This window comes from Sceloporus occidentalis, unplaced genomic scaffold (assembly GCF_023333645.1).
Source record: "Sceloporus occidentalis isolate IW3139 unplaced genomic scaffold, rSceOcc1.0.p SCAF_4, whole genome shotgun sequence".
In the NCBI taxonomy this organism is placed as follows: Eukaryota; Metazoa; Chordata; class Lepidosauria; order Squamata; family Phrynosomatidae; genus Sceloporus; species Sceloporus occidentalis.
Window position 1 is genome coordinate 115,440,721 of NW_028316984.1, and position 22,241 is coordinate 115,462,961.

Below are 22,241 nucleotides of genomic sequence, written 5' to 3' on the forward strand. Positions count from 1 at the left end.
GCGCAGTGATTCAAACTGTGGTCTCCTGTTGTTGACCAGCTATGAAATGAAGAGCTCATACTACTACTACTATTAATAATAATAATAATAATAATAATTTATTTCTTTTCTGCCTTTTCCTGATGGGAATCAAGGCAGATTACAACAGATACAACACATAAATAAGTGTGTTAAAACAAGGGTCATTTAAATGTTCAAGGTCTGGGAATGAGCAATGCAGGAGGGAGCAACCTGATGTGGGTCCAGCTGAGGCCCAGAAGTCAACCTATGACACCTACTCAGCCTTCCTTTGGGTGAAACACTAGACCCAGAGGAAATTGGTTGACATCTTGACAGGTTACCATTGGAAGGCAAAACCTGCAGAGCTGTTCGCTAAGTCCCATGACTTTATAAGAGAGAGTAAACCCTCAGGTCAGTCCCAACGGCAGACTTCTTCACATCTGCCCACTCCCCAGTCCCATGCCTTGTGGAGGCAATTCCAGAGCCCAACCCTCCACCACAAGGGGGTGCCAAGATGTACACCAATCTCTTCTTTTCTCACTCTGTTACCTGCCACTTGAGAGCCTAGTTATCAACTCCACCCATTACCAATTGCCCAGTAAAACAAGGCAAAGTGACCAGCAATGTTCATAATGCACTGGGGGTGGATGGACAGGTTGCAGCATGCTGAAGCAAGAAGGATATCTGAGGGGATGGCAGGCTCTTAAATAGTCTCCTCCATCATCCACTTTGTGTGATACTGTTTGGCACCTCGTGCCAAGCACAAAGAATTCTGGTCTCCCTCTTGGAAGCCAATGAAGAGTACCCCTCCTCAGCAGCAGCAATTGCCAAGACTCCTAATCCAAAACTCAAACCACTACACCACACTGACTTTCACTTTGACAAATACCAAAATAAGTTGCTTTGGGTCACTTTGGACTAGGTATGCTGTTTAAATGATACATGCATCTTAAGTAGCCAGAAGCTGCGCCAAAGCTGCATTCCAGTCCTTAGGAATGAAGAACGGCTTTGGCATGGCTTCCGGCCTCTTAGGACGTATGCATCATTTAAACAGAATATCTCCAAAGTGACCCGAAGCAGCTTTATTTTGGCCTGTCTGTTCAGGCCCAAATATAAAGGCTACAATGCAGTCACATTTGAGTTCTCTGAGGTCTGATTCTACTCAAACAAAAGCAGCACTGGTCAGAAGTAAACTTTATTCATTTTATTACGGACTTGGACAAGAACGTATTGATGCTTAAATGCTATCTTCTCTTTGTTGGAATTATGACATGACAAAGCATACGGCAATTCAAAATGCCTCTATGAGCCAGCTATTAGTGCACTCTTAAATGACATACTATGTAATTTTTAGTGAAGTGAAATTAATTCCACTGCAAAACAGAGACAGCATGAATTTTCCTACCCGCTTCTTTACTGTAAAATTTAGTTTTCTAATTCTAATATGATAAACAAAAGCAAGTAATAAAGATTAAACATAAAAATAAGTAAATAAATATACTGATTAAATAGCAGATATGAAAGCTGATTGTCTATGCTATCTTCTGTTTTGCGACAAAGAAACTACTCTTTCTTTCTTTCTTTCTTTCTTTCTTGTGCATGATTTATTTTAATTAATTTTTATTGATTTAACAATCACATAGTTCCACTTACAGTCCATACATTATGCCATCCTTGTAGGATACAAAGGAATGAGTTCTTAATTCATACAGAATTCAAACAGGGTATGTTTAGCCTAGAGAACATATGGTTAAGAGGTGATATGCTAGCTCTGTTTAAGTATTTGAAGGGGTGTCATATTTATGATGGAGCAAGCTTGTTTTCTGTTGCTCCAGAGAATAGGACACAGAATAATGAGTGCAAACTACAGGAAAAAATACTCCACCTAAACTTTAGGAGGAACTTCCCAACAGTTAAAGCTGTTTAACAGTGGAACACGTTCCCTTGGAGAGTGGTGGGGTCTCCTTCTTTGGAAATTTTTAAACAGAGGTTGGATGGCTATCTGTCAGCTTTGACTGTGAGCTTCTGCGTAGCAGAATAGAGTTGGACTGGATGGCCCCTGAAGTCTTTTCCAACTCTATGATTCTATTATTCCAATGGCAGTGTTAGATTTTTCAGTAGGCTAGTCTCATTGTCATCATATTGTAAATAATACAGTGATTTCTAAATATTAGAATATCAAAATAAATATCCAACATCAGCATATTCAGGTTTGAAGTGATCTTCAAATTTTATATTGTCTTCTCCTTTGCTCTCTGTTTATAAAAATAATTTTATTTACAGTTAGATTACTATTAAAGCTACTCACTCATGAATTTTATTATTTTGGATTATCCACATGTAACAACTAATTACAGCAAAAATGCATAGTATGTCATCAATAATTTAGCTTCTCACCCCTCAAAGTGCTTAAGTAATATTTTATGACAAAGTTGAAATGTTGAAGAGGGCAGCAATTTTCCTGCAAAGCCCATATTCAAAGTCAGTGTCACGCAAGAGAACATGGCAGACTACAATTGCTGTCCATGTGGCACAGATGCAGATAATTTCAGAAGCCTAAATGTTTTCAAATAGCATTTTATGCCCAGGATAGTTTACTGCATACTGTGCAGCTGTGGACAAACCTATAAAGGTGCCACCAAACACAATGTTTAAACATGAATCAAGGAACATGAGAGACACTGCAGACTGGGTCATCCAGAAAAATCTGAAGTAGCAGAACATGTTATAAACCATTCTGGGCATAAAATGCTATTTGAAAATACAATGATATTCTGGACCATCCAACAACTATTGGGTCAGAATGCACAGGGAAGCCATTGGAATCCATCAGCACCTAGACAACTTCAACAGGAAAGAAGAAACCCTGAAAGTAAACAAAGTCTGGCTACCAGACCTGAAAAACACCAAAATTAAGACCCAGCTAGTGCAAGTGACAACCATGCAGGGTCAGGGGATTTCCCAGCAGACAATGGGTCACTAATTAAATAGACACCCTGAGGCCTTGCCACTTAACAACAGACCAACACAGAGATTAACATGTAAATCACTTCCTCTCAACAAAGCATCACACAGAATGTATATCCCACTCACTTCCATGCCAGCATTCCTTGAAGGTAGTAATAATAATAATAATAATAATAATACATGTATTTATAGCCCGCCCAATCACAAGGAATCTGGGTGGGTTACAGCAATAAAAATACATACATAATACAATAAAAATTCAAAATCAGCCCCTTCCCACCCCCTCACTCCCTCCAAGCTGGATGATGGAAGTTGCCATGGAGGGAGGGCTCCTTCTCTTGAGGGCAGTCCCGATGGCGTTGCCCCCCCCCCTTCACTCCCTCCGGGCTGGATGGTGGCAATTGCCACACATGTTGGTGAAACATCAGGAATAAACTCTTCCAGAACATGGCCACATAGCCCCCCCCCAAAAAAAAAACCCATAAAAACTATGGATGCTGGCTATGAAAGCCTTTGACTTCACCCCTCCATCCCTTCCTCTTTTCTTGGGTGCATTGGACACTCCATCCCAGAGCACTCTGATACCATACATAGGTTTTCTCTGGAAAAAATAGTTGCCAGGTGAAAAATAGAACAGCACTCCTGTACTTCTAACAGTTTTGTGGAAGAGGGAATTTCAGCAGGTGGCGCTTGTATGACAAATGTCTAGGGATGGAAAGTGTATTCAAAGATTCAAGGGTGGGAGAGGGAATAAACAGGAGGGGGTTTCTTTGGAAACATGAAGCCCTCTTTTTCACACCTTAACTTCCAATAGACATACAGGACTGCTGCTGTGCCCCTTTCCTCCAGCCCAAGTTGCTCCCCAACACAGTCATGGAGGGATCATGGGGAGAGGAAGAGGAAGACAAGGATCATTACTGGCTATATTCTAATAACCAGCACACAATGACAATTGCATGGCTGGTGAGAATCCTAGGCTGTCCCCTGTGCTCCTCTAGGTCATCATCATCATCATCATTATATTTATTTGTATCCTGCTCTTTTCCCAGGACTGGGACTCAGAACGGCTTAACTACATTACAGGGAGGGGTGTGTGTGTGTGTGTGTGTGTGTGAGAGAGAGAGAGAGAGAGAGAGAGAGAGAGAGAGAGAGAGAGAGGTGACAGAAAAAAAGGTGAGTCTGGTTGGGGAGGCCTTCTCCCCCTCATGAGAAAATCTATGGAAATGACAGCATTTTTTAAAATGCCACCAGAGTCAGAAGAAAACTGATTAAATTCTCCACTCTCCATATGAGAATGAATAATTTAAATAAGCACATGGCTGCAATCAACACCTGCTGAAATCATATGCAACTACTTGTGTAGCTGAGTCTTGTCTTGCACCTGGTAACCCTAATTCTAAAGGTCATTAAACATAGAGAAAGAAAGAAATGGGAAAGGTGTAAGAGTTCATTTCACTCACACTAAGGCGGGTTACACACCGCCATTTAGTACGTATTCTATACGTACTAGGGTTAGGAAGGGGCGGTGCTTCCGCACCCCCCTAACCCTAGTACGTATAGAATACGTACAAGATGGCGGCGCCCTGTTCATATAGGCACCGCCATCTTTACGTATCGGACGCTGTGCATTCGGACGTCGCGCGGCGTCTATGACGTCGCGAGTCCGCCCCAGGCGCCTCGCGATGTCATAGAGGCACCGCAAAAAGAAGCTCCAAAATGGAGCTTCTTTTTTGCTCCGCGTGGGAGCCTCTTAAAAAAAAGAGGTAGAGTGGATTTAAAAATTAAAATATTTATTATCTAGAGGTCTAAATGAGAATCTTGACCTCTTCCACTCTTGTAAATTTCCTCTTGAGTTTTCCAATACTCCCTTAGCTTCCACCCACTTACATAAAAGTGTCCTTGAATTTTATGTAAGAACACTTTTCCCTCCTGACCATCTGCTGACATTAAAAAACAAAAACAAAATTTTAACCTTCACGCACATGCTTCTTTTTGTCCTGCAAATGGTATGAGCATTTCAGTTCAAGAAATTTTTGATATAAAATTTTCAAATAGATTTGTAGAGGCAACAGAGAGTGTACAAATATAATCATGATTTCACATAATATTAAATTATATGTAGTTTTACTATGTGCTTATGTGTTGTTACTTCCTTTGATTTTGTATAACCAATGAAGAAAGGCTTTGAGAGCATCCATGAGCTAAAACATAATGGGCTTTTTTTTTAACAAATAAAAATATCAGTGAATTGAACACCATGAGGTATGTCTCTGACTTCTTCTGTGGATTTTATTTGGTGCTCACCTGTGTTTGCTTTCAAAGAGCACAAATTGCAAAGGATTCATCATGAAACTGACTAACCATTTTCTAGAACACAAAAATATGTATGTTATGTGACAGTGATGGCAGAAAAAATTGTTTTGCTGCTTCTGTTACATTCTCAAATTACATGCAGTGGAGTTGTTCAGAGTGATCAGGGAATTATTAACACCCATCTTTGTGAATGATGTGTATTATACCTAGATCCTTAGAAAACCACCATGACTTTTCTTTGCTAAGCCCTTTAGGGATAAAAACCCTTCTCTGTGAAATCTCCTTCATTCTGTTATAGTTCCAGGTCCAAACAAAGTGTCCAATGTTATTTCTAGCCCAATTATTTGGGTACATTTTCAGTGGATGTGGTCTGAAGTGTTTGTTTGTGCCGTCCAGCCTCATGCTGTCTTGAACTATGCCCCATGCCTGGTTAAAGCCATGGCCCTTAAGGGGTGTGAGTGCTTCAAGAGAAACCCATAATTCTTGACTACTACCAGTAGAGAGTTAGGAGAGTTCTGGTGGCACTGTCAGAGGATATCTGTTATTGCTGCCTATTTCAGGCTGGATTCAACCTAGTTCCAGGCCTATTTTCAGAACTGAATCGACTGTGGTCATTTTGATGGATGACCTATAGAAAGAGAAGGGGAGAGAGAAGGAGGGAGAAAGGGGGGAACTTGCCTGGTCTTTCAGCAACTTATGACACAATCAGCTATGATTGTCATTCTGGACCGGATCAGTGAGATGAGAGTTGGGGACCCTGCACTTCAGTAATTACAATCCTGTCTACAAATTTCACTGTGAGATTGTTTGTTGGCCCTCTGATAACTGTGCTGGGTAAAAATCTCCTCTCCAGGGCTGTTCAGTATCTATATGAAGTTGTTGGGGGAGGGTGTTGTCAGAAGAGCTGAAGTAAAGTGATACCGATGACAACCAACTCAATTGCTTTCTCATATCAAGATGAAGTGTGGCTGTGGAAGTTTCTGAGAAATGCCTGGAAGAATAGTGTTTAAAGCAACCCAGGTGTTTCAGCTGAATTGTTTGCCTATCTAGAAGACAGGTAAATTACCTATTCTGGATTGGGTTTCACTTCCTTTGGAGGATCAAGTTTACAATCCTGGAGGAACTCTTGGATCCATCTCTGCCAACAGAGGCTCATATGAGTTCAGCTGCTCAGACATTTTTTATCTGCTTTGACCGGTGTGCCAACTGTGACCATTCTTAAACAAGGATAGCTTTGTTATAGTGGTGCAGACACTGGTAACATCAACCCATAAGTATACTCTATGTGAAGGTGCCTTATGGCTGGTCTGGAAACTACAGTTGATGTTTTCACAAGGTTTGTGAGTGGGGCAATGTACCAGCAGCATATAAAACCTTCACTGAAAGCTTGCACTGGTGTCATATTTATCTACTGATCCCCTTATCTATCCATTGGTCTCTTTGCTAGTTTATAAGGCCATATACTATTTGGGACCTAGTTAACTGTGAGCTCCCCTTCTTTATAGACTCACTCTGTAAGGGTGATTATAGGGAGAGATCATATGGAAAAACCTTCATAGTGCCACATGCTCCTGATGTCTTTTCAGTCTTGTTCACAGCAGGGCATTTAGTGTCCTGGCACCTATCATGTTGACTGTTCTTCCATTAGAATATTGACACGCTCCATCTATCCTTTACTTTGAACATGTTAAAAACTTACTTTGGCTGGAATCCTGTTAGTATTCTATATTTGCATAAGTTTCCCTACAGTAGTACTTGGACATTTTCCTCTTACTGATATATTTGTACATTTTCTTAGCTTTAACATTTTTACATATAAGGAGTACATAAATATTGGAAAATAAATAAACATTTAAATGGCTACTTTCTGCTCTGCAGTAGTTACATCTGTAATATTCCTGATTTTTTGATCTGATCAGAGTGGTAGACTGGTGACAACTGGCTCTATTTCTCCTTCCCATCTAAATTTGAGGACACTGTTTTAATGCTGAACTATTGTATCATGTTAATAGTGGACTAGATGAGGGTGAAAAAAAAATTGAAACTTAATCCAGACTAAAGTGCTCCTGGTCAGTAAAATGGTGATTAGTGAATCTGGATGAAACCTGTGTTGGATGGAGGGATTCACTCATTCTGTTTGCAGCCTGGGTGTACTCCTCGATTCAGCTTAAAACCTGGAAGCTCAGTTTTAAGTGAAAGCTTATGTGCCAACAGCATCTATTCCTGACATGTCTGACCTTGCCACGGTGATGCATGCCTTTGATATGCTCCATTTTCTTTGGATAATAGCAGGATATAAAACTGATAAATAAATACATAAATAATATAGGGTTGTCATCCAGGTTCTTCAGTTTTACTGAGCACTGCTTCATGCTGAGCATAATTTACAAACAGTATCCCATTTCTTGAAATTTCAGGGCCAAAACTTAAGACAAGAGGGCTAGCCTCAGTGATGCTTTGGGGAAGGACCTTTATAATACCAATAAATGAATGTTTTTGATGTCATAGATATATGATATGCAAAAAAAGCTTATTTTAGAATGGGACATGAGACTTATGGGTAAATGGGTCCAGAATTTGGCTAACCAGATCATATGGCAACCCAGTAGCTGCATCAATTGCTGTCAATCCTGATAGTCTTTGGATTCCTCATGGCTTTACTTACAGGACATGTGACACATGAAGAGTTTTCCTGGGCCCTGCACTACTGCTTCCAGACAGGTTCACAAGTCACAATGTTGGTCCTCCAGTCCCTTGTATGTATTAAACTTGGTTAGAACCAGAGCACTGTGTATAACACTATAGTTAAAGCAAATCATGGATTGCAGGGGATAATTCATGGTCTTGATAGAAAGGAGCAAAATGGGCAGAATATGCAATGCATTATTCTTTAGTACATAAATAAAAATGCATTACTACTTGGGATGCACAAGTCAGGGTCTCTTTAAAGTGTTTTTTTAAAATGGATCTACTAAAAGTAACTGTTCATAAAGATTTGAACATTAAAAAGTAAGGCGCATATATATATATATATATATATATATATATATATATATTTCTTTTAATTACTCCTCTTCCTTTGATGAAACCAGCTGTGCCATCTGTAAAAGCCAAAATCAAGATTCCTCACAGATTTTTATCTATACAGAATCACTCCTCTGAGAAGCACTCTTGTTTAGTGCCTTATACTCTAAATTTGTTTAAAGATATGTTTTTACTAAGCATTTCAGCAGCTTTGTTTGAACTCTCAAGGCAGTGTGTAGGTTAATTAATATTCTGACTCTACAGATTACTCTCTAAATAGACTGAAGTGTTGGGCGTATTTCCACTGTGAGTCTGAGAGGAACAACACTCCCTTTTATTAAAGAGCAAGTATGCTTGAAATTTTATACATAAACTCCCTTCTCTTTGAAGCTACATACATAAAGTAATCTTGTTATGTTTATAATGAAAGATTACAGCAGTCAAGAGAGATGGTTGGATCCATTTTTCCAGAAGGAACTGAGATTGTGTGGAGACTCCTACTGGCAGAGGACTGAGTCCCCCTACTTTTTGGCCCGCTGTTTCATTCCTTTGCAGAGCACACCAACACCACAGAATACATTTGCAGAGAGTACAGAGTGCTGCACAAGACAAGTCATATTGAAGGGGGGGGGGAATGCTCCTTTGCACCTCTGGGAGCAAAAATCTTCTCAGCAAAAATCTGCATCCAACCTAAACAAAATTAGTATAATAAAATATATACTATAGCAACACTCTAGTTTGTTTCATACGAGCATTAGATTCACATACTCCTTTTTTTCACCTTATGAATTACAAGAGAAAGTTTGAAATTTCCATTTGAAGTTTGAAAAATATTATTACTGCTGCACTTGTGGCTACTGTTACCCTTCAAAGGCCTGCTGAAACAAACAAACAAACAAACAAACAACAAACAGTCTTCAACTGCCAAGTAAAGTATAGAAAGTAGAGCATCAGTCTAACCTCTTTAGGAAGGAAATTCCAGAGCTTGGGAGCAGCCAAACAAGGCCTTTTCCTGTGTTTCCACCAGATCTACCTGTGAGTGTGGCAGGACAGAAAATAGGGCTTCCTCAGAAGATCTCAAGGAACAGGCAGGCTTATATGGCAAGATAGACCCCAGACACTTATTAGGCCACATGTTTTTCAACCAAATGCAAATGTTCTATTTGCCTCTCGTCCTTCAGTGAGTGGAGTATAAAGCTAGATTTTGGCCTGCAATTTATCCTGCAACAGAATCTTCCATCCTTCAGAGTATCACAGAGGTTTTTCACACTCATATGCATTAAAAATATGAGGTAAGAATGTAATCCATTTGCACCCAAAGTACTTTGTAGTTCTAAACACACCAATGCATTTCATAATGTCCCTGAAGATTAACTGGAATTTTGCCTGCTTACTCTAAAGATTTTAGTATCTGCTGCTTTCTTTCCCTTCTTTTGCTATATTGTCTTCCTTTTCTTCACTCCCCCCGTCAAGCTACATGATTAAATATTTATCTCACTCACTTAATTCAGATCCATCTTTAAAATCCTCCTGGGGCAGTTCATTGTAGATCATGCAAGAAATGAAAGTCATTTATCATAAATCTTACATAAGCTCCCTCTGCGTTAGAGGACAGACTCAAGTTCTGTCATTTTTCCTTTTCCTTCAACATCCCACTGCTAAAGTGTTCCTCAAGAAGAAGGAATCCCAGTTACTAGGTTCTGTAATAGTGGGGCATTTGGCAGATCAAAGTAAAGATTTTCTGTTATAAAATATGGTTCTGCAATTGCAAGTGTTCTAAGGGCAGAATAAAAAAACAGAGGAAGCTTCTATAACTCCTCCTAATTGGATCTACATCTACACAGCACAATTAATGCAGTTTGACAATGCTTTTACTGCCATGGCACAGTGCTAAGGAATTGTGGGGTTTGTAGATGTGTGAGATATTTAGCCTTGTCTGTCAGAGAACTCTGGTGGCCCACCAAACTACAAATACTAGAATCCCATAGCATTGTGTTATGGAAGTTAAAGCAGTGTCAAAGTGGATTAATTCTGCAGTGTGACAGCAGCCAAAGGCACCCCCAAATTATCTCTTTTTCTGTGTCAGTAGTCTGAGCAATTACATGCCCTGTACCAAGACATCAAGATGTTGTATAATTCCAGAGAACTACTGATAGTGGGAAGCTAATAGTGGGAAGTCATGTCATGAGTTCACAACTTACACAGTGATTCTGTACATCTTAAACAGTGATATGGGGAAGCTCCTTCCAGTCATGATCCTGCACAGGATGGTGGAAAAGAGAATCATGGCAAGTAGGGAGGCAGTGCTGACAAAGTCAATGCTGGGCTTCATTAGTGCTCCAGCCTAGCCCATATACAAACACAGACATATCAGAAAGTCTCATGATGCTTGGTAATCCAACAAATATCACACAAACTATTGGAAACAAGAGAATTATATAAGTTTATAGGTGATAAAATTCCATTTCCCAGTATCTTAAGATGTGTCTCCCTTCTCTCTTATTAATTTCATATGATGGTCCCAAGATTTTGTTGTTTTTGTAGTCTTATATAAGGCTTTACCACCTTCTTTTGCTCTCCCTTCTCCTACTGGGAAGAGGGAACATTAGTGGTCAGCATCACAAGCACTTGCTGAGATCCAGTGTTGATCCCCAATGAAAATTTCTTCTCCTCCTCACTGTCACTATTCACCTGCCATCCCAAAGGATGTTACCAGTAACAACAAGGAAGTCAACTGAGTTGTGGTGGGAAAAATATCTTCTGTGTTGTGGTGGGAAAAACCAACCTCACAAACAGAAACATGGATTTTCAGGAGAGAAGGAATTGTGGATTGCATGACCCTTCTAGTCCAACACCCAAACCACTACACTGTGCTGGCTCTCAGTAAAATAAATGCATAGCCTAAAATAGACAGGGCAAAGGAACAGAACTAGAAAGTGATGGTTAGATTCTAGATGAAAATTGGGCTATAGCTGACTTCTTTAGAATATTAAAATTTCACATAATAATCATCATGTGTAGAGTGGCTTCAGATACAGTTAACAGAGTAAAACAGGGCAGTATTATTCTGAAGAGGTTAAACTGTCTACAAAGTTCCTTCCAATGTTCAGATGTTCCAACTGCCACTCTCCTTCCGAATGTGTGAATTATTTCCAAGGGAACAAGGAGTTAATCCCAAAGAATACTTGACTACCACTTGGAACATGTTTAAATTGTTTGTCAAATATTAGAAAATCCTGACAAAAAGAATCCTGGACTGATGAGAATCAGGAATTATTCTTTGTAAAATACATACTTTTTTGTACATTAAACTACTGTTTCCTGTGCACTGGATATTAATTGCTGTGTTGAAAATGCTGCTTTTTGTGGAATCCCCCCCTCACCAAAAACACCAAAACAAAACCCACATGTAAATTTTGCAGAGAATAAGTCATGAACTGAGAATAGCCTTTGAAAACGGTGCACTTTTTGAAGGCTTTTTTTTTTTTTGCAGTGAAAAGAAAATGGCTAAAAATACTCATTGCTTCCTCTGAAAACAAAATTAGCAAACAATTTCATCCTAAGTATAAGTATGGAAAATGAACTCCATTATTTGCAAGAAGAATGTGTTTCTTTTGAATTTAATGTGTTTAATGCTTCAGCATTATTTCTGGCTGTCATCACATTAAGGATCAGATGTCACCTAACCTGATATTCCTTCTTTTATCAGCTGGAAACATAAGTCAGTTTTCTGAAACCTGTTTGACTCAGCAGGAGAGAAAAAATCTCTTGCAGACTCACTTTTTTATATATAAAAGCTCAAATTGAGAACAAGTGTACAAACTGAAAACAAATGGAAATGTATTTGTTGATCAGTATTACCTTTGTCATTCCAGTACACCCCAAGCATGCATGCTGAGAAAAAAATAATCCTTCTTTAAGCTGTTTGTTCTTTTCTTAGCTTTGAATGAATAAAAACATCAGCTTAGATACAGCCTTTAATACCACTGATGAAAGTGATGAAACAAATGAAGTGATTTTTGCACCCTCTTGTATCTCCTTGGAACTCTCTCTGTCTCTGTCTCTGTCTCTCTCTGTGTGTGTGTGTGTGTGTGTGTGTCTGTGTGTTCATGATCACATGCAGATGCAGGAGACACGATGAATCCAAGGCTCACTTGACCAGCAGCATCAGTGAGGCAGCGAGTTGCTCCAGTCAACAAATCCTACACCCCAATCCTAGCAGAAACCCTATCACTCATTTAGTGAACTGTTGCAAGTTGTGTACAGTTGTCCACGGTGGCTTTTTCCTCAGAGACAGACAAAATATGCACTGTCCCAAGTAATATCTGGTGCCACCAGTGCTGCAGGACACACTCTGTACCTGGTATTCTGTTTTGGATGCGATGACAGTGATCTAGGTGTGGAAGAAGTTTCTGTAGTTTTATTGCTATTGTCAGATCATTGTCTGGTGGTCTTTAGACTCATGGGGACTCAGAGCCTCTTGAGTGGACAGATGATTAAGATGGTCTTCCCTAAGAGATTTAGGGATCTAAATGGATTTCTGATAGGTCATGGGGATTTCCCTACTGCCTTTGCAGGTGATCTTGGCTGATCTCTGGAACAGGAAAATGGCCAGAGTGGTGGACATAATAGCCCCTATGTATCCTCTCCCTGAAATGGAGCCAAGTGGTTCACTAGGGGGCTGGCAGTGATTAAAAAAGTGGGGTGGAAACTACAGTGATGATAACAAAAGACTTGGAGTGTGCTAGAGTTCATTGGAAGGCCTATGCAGTGATGATGGTGGCAGCAAAGAAATCATACTTCTCTACCACCATTGCATCTGTACATCATCATCCAGTGAAACTGTCTCAGGGGGTCAGGGGTCTTTTAGACTCTGCCTACAAGAAGAAAACAAAGATCACTTGAAAGCCCACTGTGATGAATTTGCAAGATACTCTGTAGACAAAATCACTTTGCTGTATTCTGACTTTGAAGCTGTAGTTGACACAGGGCCAATGGATGTAAACTTGGTGCCTGCTTGTCTTGTATTATTGGATATGTTTCAGTTTGTGTAGCCTGAGCTTGGAGAGGTGAGAGCCACCACATGTATACTGGCTCCTTGCACTTCTTGACTTTGGAAAACAGCTTTAGGGAGACTTGCTGGTGGTAAGGGGAGTAGTGCAGCAAGAGAAGTACCATCCTGCCTAAAAAGAGAGTGTGGTGAGGTAATTACTAAAGAAAGCCTCTCTGGATCCCACTATTCTGAATAATTATTGGCCAGTCTCTATCATTCCATTTTGGGGCATATTTCTGTAGTGTTTATTGACTTCCCAAATCCAGTGGTTTCTGGATGAGATTGATTTTCTAGATCTGTTTCAATCTGGCTCCAGGCCTGGATATGGAATGGAAACAGTTTTTGCCACCTTGATATATGACCTACTCAGTGAACTGGATAAGGGGAATGTATCCCTGCTGGATGGCCAGGTTTCAGCAGTGGCCAGGAATACATTTACACAGCTAAAACTAGTGCAATCAGCTTCACCTATTCCTTGAGATGTCAGATCTAGCTACAGTGACATATGCCTTGATTACATGACTACTCTAACACACAATACATGGGTCTGTCTTTGGAAACTGTTTGGAAACTTCAGTATATGCCTAATGCTGTGGCCAGAATGCTGATTTGGGGCCAATTATAGGGAGCATGTAACTCCTTTGTTAAAACAGCTTCACTGGATACCCATTCATGTCCATTTAAAGTGCTGGTATTAGTGTATAACACCCTATATGGCTTTGGTCCAGACTATCTGAAAGATACCTCCCCATACAAACCTGCCAGAGTCCTAAGAGCTACAAAGGAAGACTTCTCTCAGTCTCATCACCATTCCAGGCTCAGCTGGTGAGGACATAAGAGTCACCCTTCTTAGTGGCTGATTCCACCCTCTAGAACTCCCCTCCATGGGAGGATAGGCTGGTACCCACCCTGCTTTCATTTCACTGGCAGGCAAATACTTTTTGTAAGCTTCTTATCAAGATGTTTTATTTATCTTTTAAAACTTTTTAAATATTATGTCTTTTAAATGATGTTATACCATTTTATGTGGTGATGTTAAATGTTTTTAAATGTTATTGTTAAGATGTTTATTTGACTCTCTGTGGCAGCTCCCTTGGGTTCCATTCTGGAAGAAAGACAGCATACAAATTAAGTCCCCCTAACTGACTGGCAAGTGAGAAATATGGAGACATGGCCTTTCCCCCTTTACCTTCCTCTCTGCTCTTCCTGTAGGTTGTCCCTGCCACCAAGTTGTGTGGGTAGTATTTTGCTTGCCATTGCAGGCAGCAGGAGAATTTGCACTGTCTATGGGGGAGTTGTCTTCTGTTGCTTTCCTCTTCTGTTTGTGGAAGGCTAGGTTTGGGTTGGACCTCTTATCTCTAAAAGATATCCAGTTCTAAAAGAAATAATATATCAGTATGATGTGGTGGACCCAATCTCCAATGACACTGTTAACACTACATAGCACATATTCTGCTAATGTCATCTGCTGTTCTAAGGTTAGCTGTGCATTAAAGATATCCTCCCTAATGTACTGGTTAATGTGAAGAGTTGGCATTGTCTAAAACATTTATGAAGTAATCTCACATTAATGGCTGCAATCAAAAAGTAGGGCAACCTAGACATAATGTCCCATCCACGTGCCTACTACCTTAACACCAGAAAGATGCAGGAAGAGGAAGAGGAGAAGGAGGAGGAGATGAAGAAAGACTAAAAGCACATGGACTCCAGCCACTGCTTCAAATTGTCTGCCAGCAGGCAATAATTTCATTTTTCATCTCTAATTTTGTATCTACATAATCAAATGAGAAGGACATGAGGTTACTTTTAATGACTGCTACAGAATATAACTGAACAAGGAACACTCACCTAAGAATGGGTCACTGTATTCTGTATTAGATAATTTTAGCAAATTGTTTTCCAGGGTTTCCATCACTTTGGCTGAAACGAAGAACAAAACATTTTTTCCATCAAGGCCATTGTTGAAATCCCCCAAATGCCACTCCCACTTTGCTGATTTTGGCTTATTCATTACATTTAGAAAAGTATCACACATTTTCAAGAAAATAAATGACTTCCATAGGCAAACACCTACCTCGTTCTGACACAACGTCAACTGTGGTGGCTGATGCACCTGCGCTTACTGGTTGAGGTTGTACTCGATTTGGTTGAAGAAATGAGGAGTGTTTGCTGAGACTGTGGGGATGGGTTTGACTCTGTGCCAGGCATGGTAAGGATCTTCTGGAGGGCTTTAAAGGGGGCTCTTTTACATTCTCACTCTTGCTAGTGTTCATGCCTGAAATAAATATAGATAGAACAGTCAGAGGACTATTATCAGTTTTATGCAAGTAATTGAACGGTTTAACCAATCTCCCAATTCCCCCTTCTCTCACACACACATAATGTCCAAAATCTCAAGGTGGGCAAGGGCAATACATTTAATAGGCTCAACTATAAATTTGCAAAATGCAGTCTCCTGAACTCCTCTTCAGGCAAGAGGAAGTGAGTTGGACCAAAAAACATCCAGGTGTTTTAAACCACTGGGGTTTATGATTAAACTTGGAGACTGCGTGTACATTAACCAGTACATTAGGGAGGATATCTTTAATCACATGACCTCTGAAAAAGCCCACTGGAATGGGGACAATATGTTTGGTCCCCTTCTCTACAAAGTGAACACTGAAGGATTTTAACACTGTATATCACGTTATGGATCCAAACAGATGTCTTTGCCCACTTCCCAATACACAGATATTTTGTAGCAGTTTAATACTAGCCCCTTTTTCCATTAAAGAAGTGGGGTTTATATCAGTGCCATACTACTGTTAAGGGAATACATCTCTTTTTTTGCACTTTGGTTTTGGGCTTGTATTTGTAGAGATTCTTCTCTTATTCTCTTGAAACAGCATTTTCTGTGAAAAAATTTGTCTGCAGAAATATCTGTACAGAAAATGCTGTTTTCTACACAAAGCAACTATCTGTGAATTTTGCACAGAATAAATTGCTAATTGTGAATAGCCTTCGAAAATTTGAGCTTTCAAAGAATTTCTTGAAGTGGGAAGAACATTGCTGAAATTGCTTGTGCTTCCTCTGAGAAGAAAATTATTGAAGAATTGCCAGTACTTCTCCCATTCATCCCCTCTCCATCATCTTTATTTAACTGTTTGCAAGGAGGCTGTTACCACTTTTCTCTGTCCTGCATATCTTGTTTTTTTAAAAAAGAAAGAAACAAACAAAAATGCAACTGTCATAATTGCGCTACAGAAACATTCCTTCAGCCTGTTCCAACCTGCTTTTGCTGCTCTGCTGCAGTAGTGTAACATTCCTTCAATATGATCCAATGGGCCCCTTGCTGTTAGCATCATGGAATGTTTGGTAACCAGGCCTACCATATTTTTTAAATCCACCACTGGGTTTCTAAATTGGGATACTTGCAGAAGTAACCAAGAAGTAAACAAAACCCAGAATGATACTATGAAATGAGGTGATAAACAAGATTTATGGAATCCTAGATTGTCCAGGGGCATCACTGGTGTGTGTGTGTATGTGTGCATGCAGGTGATGTGGGTTGCATCAGGTGACATACTACAGACAGGTGACACCACTGTTCCCCAAAGATCTTCTTTTTGACAGAATCAGGCCATAACATTCAACTGTGTCTTTTTAAAACACTGAAGTGATGGCATAAGTGGGACAAGGCTCAGTGGGAGGAAATAGGAGAGGCTCCAGTTTTTTTAAAAAAAATAATAATTAAATTTTAAATTTTAAAACAAAACATAATATCTTACCAAATTTTCATTTTAATCACATGTATGTATATGTAAATACATTTAGGGTGTGTGTATGATATTGCAATTTAAAAGTATAATTTCAATGTTGCTAGTTTTTTTATCTCATGACTATTGCAATTACATTCAATAATATATGAAAATTATGATTTATGAGCAATATGACTACATTTTTTAAAACTAAGGATTCTGCATGGTATGGTATGGGGGAATTTGGCACCAATCCTAATGACACCACTGAGATTATCTACTTAATTAAGGATATATAACTAACATATGGTGGATCAATTCCCCCCTGCCCCCCAAACCACCTTAAGAGCTAGATATTCACATCTCTCTCCCATGAGTGAGCAAGTCTGTGACAGGGAATTGTGTGAGAGATCCTGCTTCTGATTGTTGCAGCCATGTTCACTGGCAGGAGGATGGTGGAAACATCCTCCTCCTTGAAACCTGATTACCAGCTGAATGGAGCTCTTTCACCTGATTTAGTGGCTGGGTCTTAAGATGGGTTGGGGTCTACTGGTTGTAAAAATGGCTGTGACTATGTAGGATTAGTGGACGTGGAACAGGCACATATCTGTAACTCTAGGTTATGAGTCTATAATCGCAATACTGAATGCCAGACATGCTTTTGGTGGCAAAAACCAACCAACCAACCATGGGATTACACAAGGAGGAAGATGGACCAGCAGCAATATGATATGAAAAGGCTCCCTGCTTGCTGATGCTAACCCATCTTTGTTCCATTATGCAAGCCTTATTCTTTGTAATGTCCTGGTGTGACAAAGCATATAAACAGAAGCTTGCTGTGTCGTATTGTGATCCCTCCATGCATTGACACTATTGCCTACAAGAGGAAGGATTGAATTTGAGAAATTTTCAGTCACTTAGTTCTGTATTATTAAAAAATAAATAACAAATTTATATATTTAAAATAAAGTTTTTAATAATTGTCACCATGCGCATCCTTTACCTGCAATATGCTGTAGACAATCCTATTTTTCTTTAGACGAACAGGAATAGCAAATAAAGCAGGGATGGGGAACGCATGATCCCCTAAATGTCTAAGGGTTGTAGTTCCTATCATGCCTCACCTATGCAGGAAAAAGCTAATGCATCTGGCAGGTTACAAGTTGTCCACACCAGATTTAAAACATGGATGCTATAATGTGGGAGTTACAAGCATACATAAGGGTTTATTTATTTTTTTAGTGTACTTCCCTCTCAACTGCTCCCTTCCTGTGTTTGAGGACTAGTAAGTCTTCTGAACATGATGTTCTATAGAGAAACAGAGATAAAGTGAGTTGTACTACATATATAAGTGGTAGAAAAATAATTTGGGTGGGATCCAAAAATGGCTTCACTTAAACAGAAAATGTGAGGGCCACCTAAGCCTCCTTCTGTTTGTACAGTATCAGTTTTGGATCCTAGCCAAAGTACTTTTCAGCTTCTTACATGATGAGTAATACAACTCACTTCGATGGTTACATCTTAAACCTGTTGAGGATGTGATTACAAGACATTAAGTTACTGCCATGAAATTAGATAAACTTATGAGATCCTTGAAAATGAAGCCAAAAAGAAGTTGATCTTTCCCAGGAGATCTATATTCCACTCTTCAAAATGTAATGCTTACTATAATTTTCTTTTATTTTCTAAAACAACAAAATAGAAGAGTGCTAGATGATTTGTGGTCATCCCTGCACTGATGCCATAAGTGCCACTTTGAAAAACAAAACTGAAATGATGTAAAATAAATCTAAATGCATTAAGTCAGATGGCTTTGTACCACCCAAGTTAACAGTAATTTGTTTTTGAAAGTATTAAATCATATTTCAGCTCAAGTTGCCAGCAAAAGTAGCAATCGTTCAGGGAAAAGCAGGACAAAATTATTGCCAGTCAGTAAAGACAAATTCCAAAATGATTGTTTTTATTATTGCTTTTATTATTACTGTTTATAGTCTTTTCCTGCAGATATAATCTGATTATTACAATTTTAACATAAAACAGAGATTGCCAACAGTGACTCTCCAGATATTTTTAGTTTATAATTTCCAGCAGCTCTTGCCAGCATAGCCAATGCTAAAGATTATGGGATTTGCAATTCATAACCATCTTGGAGGGCCACAGTCACATCTTTGCCAGAACAGATTCGTGTTTATTTATTTAAGAATATTTCTACCCCTCCCTTTATCAAGGGATTGTAGGATGGTGTACAAGCAAGTAATAACAGTTTAAAACAATAAAAATAACGTACATAGGCTGAACACATAATTAACAAGTTAAAACAGATTACAACAGTTCAAAGCCATGTGCATTAGTATTTGAGCTAAATCAATAAGTCTCAAAGCTAAATTTACATACAAATGTATGGTACTGTTTTTCTGTTCCAGTCCTGTGTGAACATGAGAAGGGAGAACACTGATAGATGCACACAATGAGCTTGTGGTGGAATGATGATGATGATGATGATGATGATGATGATGATTATGTTCATTTATATCTCACCTTCCTCCCAGAACAGGGACTCAAGGTGGCTTACAAATCTAAAACAGTCCAAGTTAAAATACTATAAAACATGTAAAATACAAGTTTAAAAACAATTAACAATTGAAGGAATTAAAACATTACATTATTAAAATTTAAAGTTTAAAACTATTTAAAACAAACCAAAACAGGAGCCATGTCATGCGAAAGCCTGGTGGCATAAAAAAGGCTTTACCTGCTTCCAAAAGGACAGCAGGGATGGAACCATCCTGGCAACCCTAGGGAGGTAATACCAGAGCTTGGGAGCAGCCACTGAAAAGGCCCTTTCTCTTGTTCCCACCAAATATGCCTGAGAAGATAGTGGGACAGAGAGAAGGGCCTCTCTCAATGACCTCAATATTCTCGGGGGCTCATACAGAGAGACATGTTCCTCCAAACAGCCTGGACCCAAACTGTATATGGCTTTATAGGTCAAAATAATAACTTTGATTTGTGCCTGGAAACAGACTGGTAGCCAATGGAGCTGTTGCAACAACGGAGTTGTATGCTCCCTGTAGCCCGCTCCAGTTAATAGTCTGGCTGCAGCTCTTTGGACCAGCTGAAGTTTCTGAGCACTTTTCAAAGGCAGCCCCAGGTAGAGCACATTATAGTAATCCAAAAGGGGTGTAACCAAGGCATGTACCACCATGGCCAGTTCTGACTTCTTCAGGAATGGGTACAGCTGGCACACAAGTTTTAGCTGTACAAAGGCACTCCTGGTCACCTCTAATACCTAGGCTTCCAAGCTCAGAGCTGAATCCAGAAGTACCTCAAACTACAAACCTGAGTTTTCAGGGGAAGTATAACCCCATCTAACACAGGCTGAATCCCTATTCCCAGACTTGTCTGATCTGGAGCACCTCTGTCTTGTCTGGATGGATCTTCAGTTTATTTGTCCTCATCCAGTCCATTACAGCAGCCAGACACTGGTTTAAGACACAAACAGCTTCCTTGGAATTAAGTGAAAAGGAGTGATAGAGCTGGGTATCATCCGCATACAGGTGACACCTTACTCCAAAACTCTGGATGACCTCTCCCAGTGGTTTCATATAAATGTTAAAAAGCATAGGGGACAGGACTGAGCCCTAAGGGACTCCAGAGGCCAATGGCTAAGAGGTCAAACAGGTATCCCACAGCACCAGCTTCTGAGAATGCCCCTCCAGGAAAGAGCGTAGCCACTGTAGAAAAGTACTCCCAAGCCCCATCCTAGAGAGGCGGCTCAGAAAGATACATGGCTGATGGTATCGAAAGCCGCTGAGAGGTCCAGCAAAACCAACAGGGGCACACTCCCCCAGTCCAGTTCTCTGCATATGTTATTAACCAAGGCAGCCAAAGCTGTTTCTATCCCATAACCAGGCCTAAAACCAGACTGACATGGATCTAGATAATCGATCTCATCCAAGAATGCCTGAAGTTGGGAAGCCACCACACATTTCAGCACCTTGCCCAAAAATGGAAGATTGGAGACTGGCCTGTAATTATCTAGTAAAGTAGGATGCAGGGAAAGTTTTTTCAAAAGAGGTCTTACCACAGACTCTTTTAGGCATGTTGGGACCCTGCCTTGCTGTAAAGAGGCATTAAACACTTCCCTTACTCAGTACACCAGTCCTCCTCTGGCCTAATAGGCCAGGAAGGGCAAGGGTCTAGTATACATGTAAGGGCTCTCACCTCTCCAAGGATCCTATCCATGTTATCAGGCTGCACAAACTGAAACATATCCATCAATACTGGACAAGCAGGAACCAAGATTACATCCACCAACACTGTATCAACTCTGACATCTGTGGGGTTGTGCAGGCCCTCATCTTTGACTGACCTGGGGGCAGAGATGGGGCATGGCATCTACACAACACATGCCCCGCCTCCAGGCTGGCCTGATGCCGTGCACTGCACCCCACAGCACATGGCATTGGGCACTCCTTTGGTGCTCTGTTTAGATGATGCAGCGCCAAAGGAGTGCCACAAAGCTACAGCTACGATGGCTACGGAACCCTTTCCAGTGAGCTAAAAGCAGCCACTTTTTGTGTCTCTTTTTTTTGTGCTGCCAAAAGACCAGATCATGGCTACAGTGTGCAATTGCCATGGCCCCTATCTGGTGAAGATGGAGGTCTGTATAGCCCCTAAGTCAGAGCGAATCCAAGCAATTTTATCAGCAAAATGGTGAGCAAATTCTTCACAGTGATCTTTTGACTGGCTTACATTGTCCTCAGAATGAGGTCATAACAATGAGTTGTGAGAAGTGAGTTGTCCCACTGCTGAACATGACGATTACACCACCACAAGAATGTTGAGAAAACACCTTTAGCTATGTCATTGTTATATGGATGGTCACACCACTAGTTTTACTATTCATATATAATTCTCCTATTCATACAAACAGTTTATGCTAGCCTTTTCTAAGGATCATAGACGCAAGATGAAACACACCAATAGTTAATTAAAAGATGGCATTCATTTTAAAATAAAACAGTTAACACCATCACAATAGATCTGTTTGGAGTATAGACTGACAGTAGAGCAGGGTATACAAATTTTGAGTGAATGAATGAATGATAAAAGTTTTCTATTAGTTTTCTCTAGGTTACTATTAC

General features: G+C 39.9%; 1 protein-coding gene across 5 annotated transcripts in view; it reads right to left on the bottom strand.

The window, feature by feature from the left end:
- Positions 1-22,241, bottom strand: part of ANO3 (anoctamin 3) — a 259,393-nt gene that overhangs the window by 139,943 nt on the left and 97,209 nt on the right. For 4 of the 5 annotated variants that reach the window (XM_089521336.1, XM_089521337.1, XM_089521334.1 and 1 more), the window contains exons 2-4: positions 15,432-15,632; positions 15,206-15,277; positions 12,166-12,198 (exon numbers count right to left, since the gene is read on the bottom strand). In XM_089521336.1, coding sequence (XP_089377462.1) covers positions 12,166-12,198; positions 15,206-15,277; positions 15,432-15,632 — 306 coding nt within the window. The remainder of the gene's footprint in view (positions 1-12,165; positions 12,199-15,205; positions 15,278-15,431; positions 15,633-22,241) is intronic. The other variant, XM_089521335.1, reaches the window with a different exon arrangement.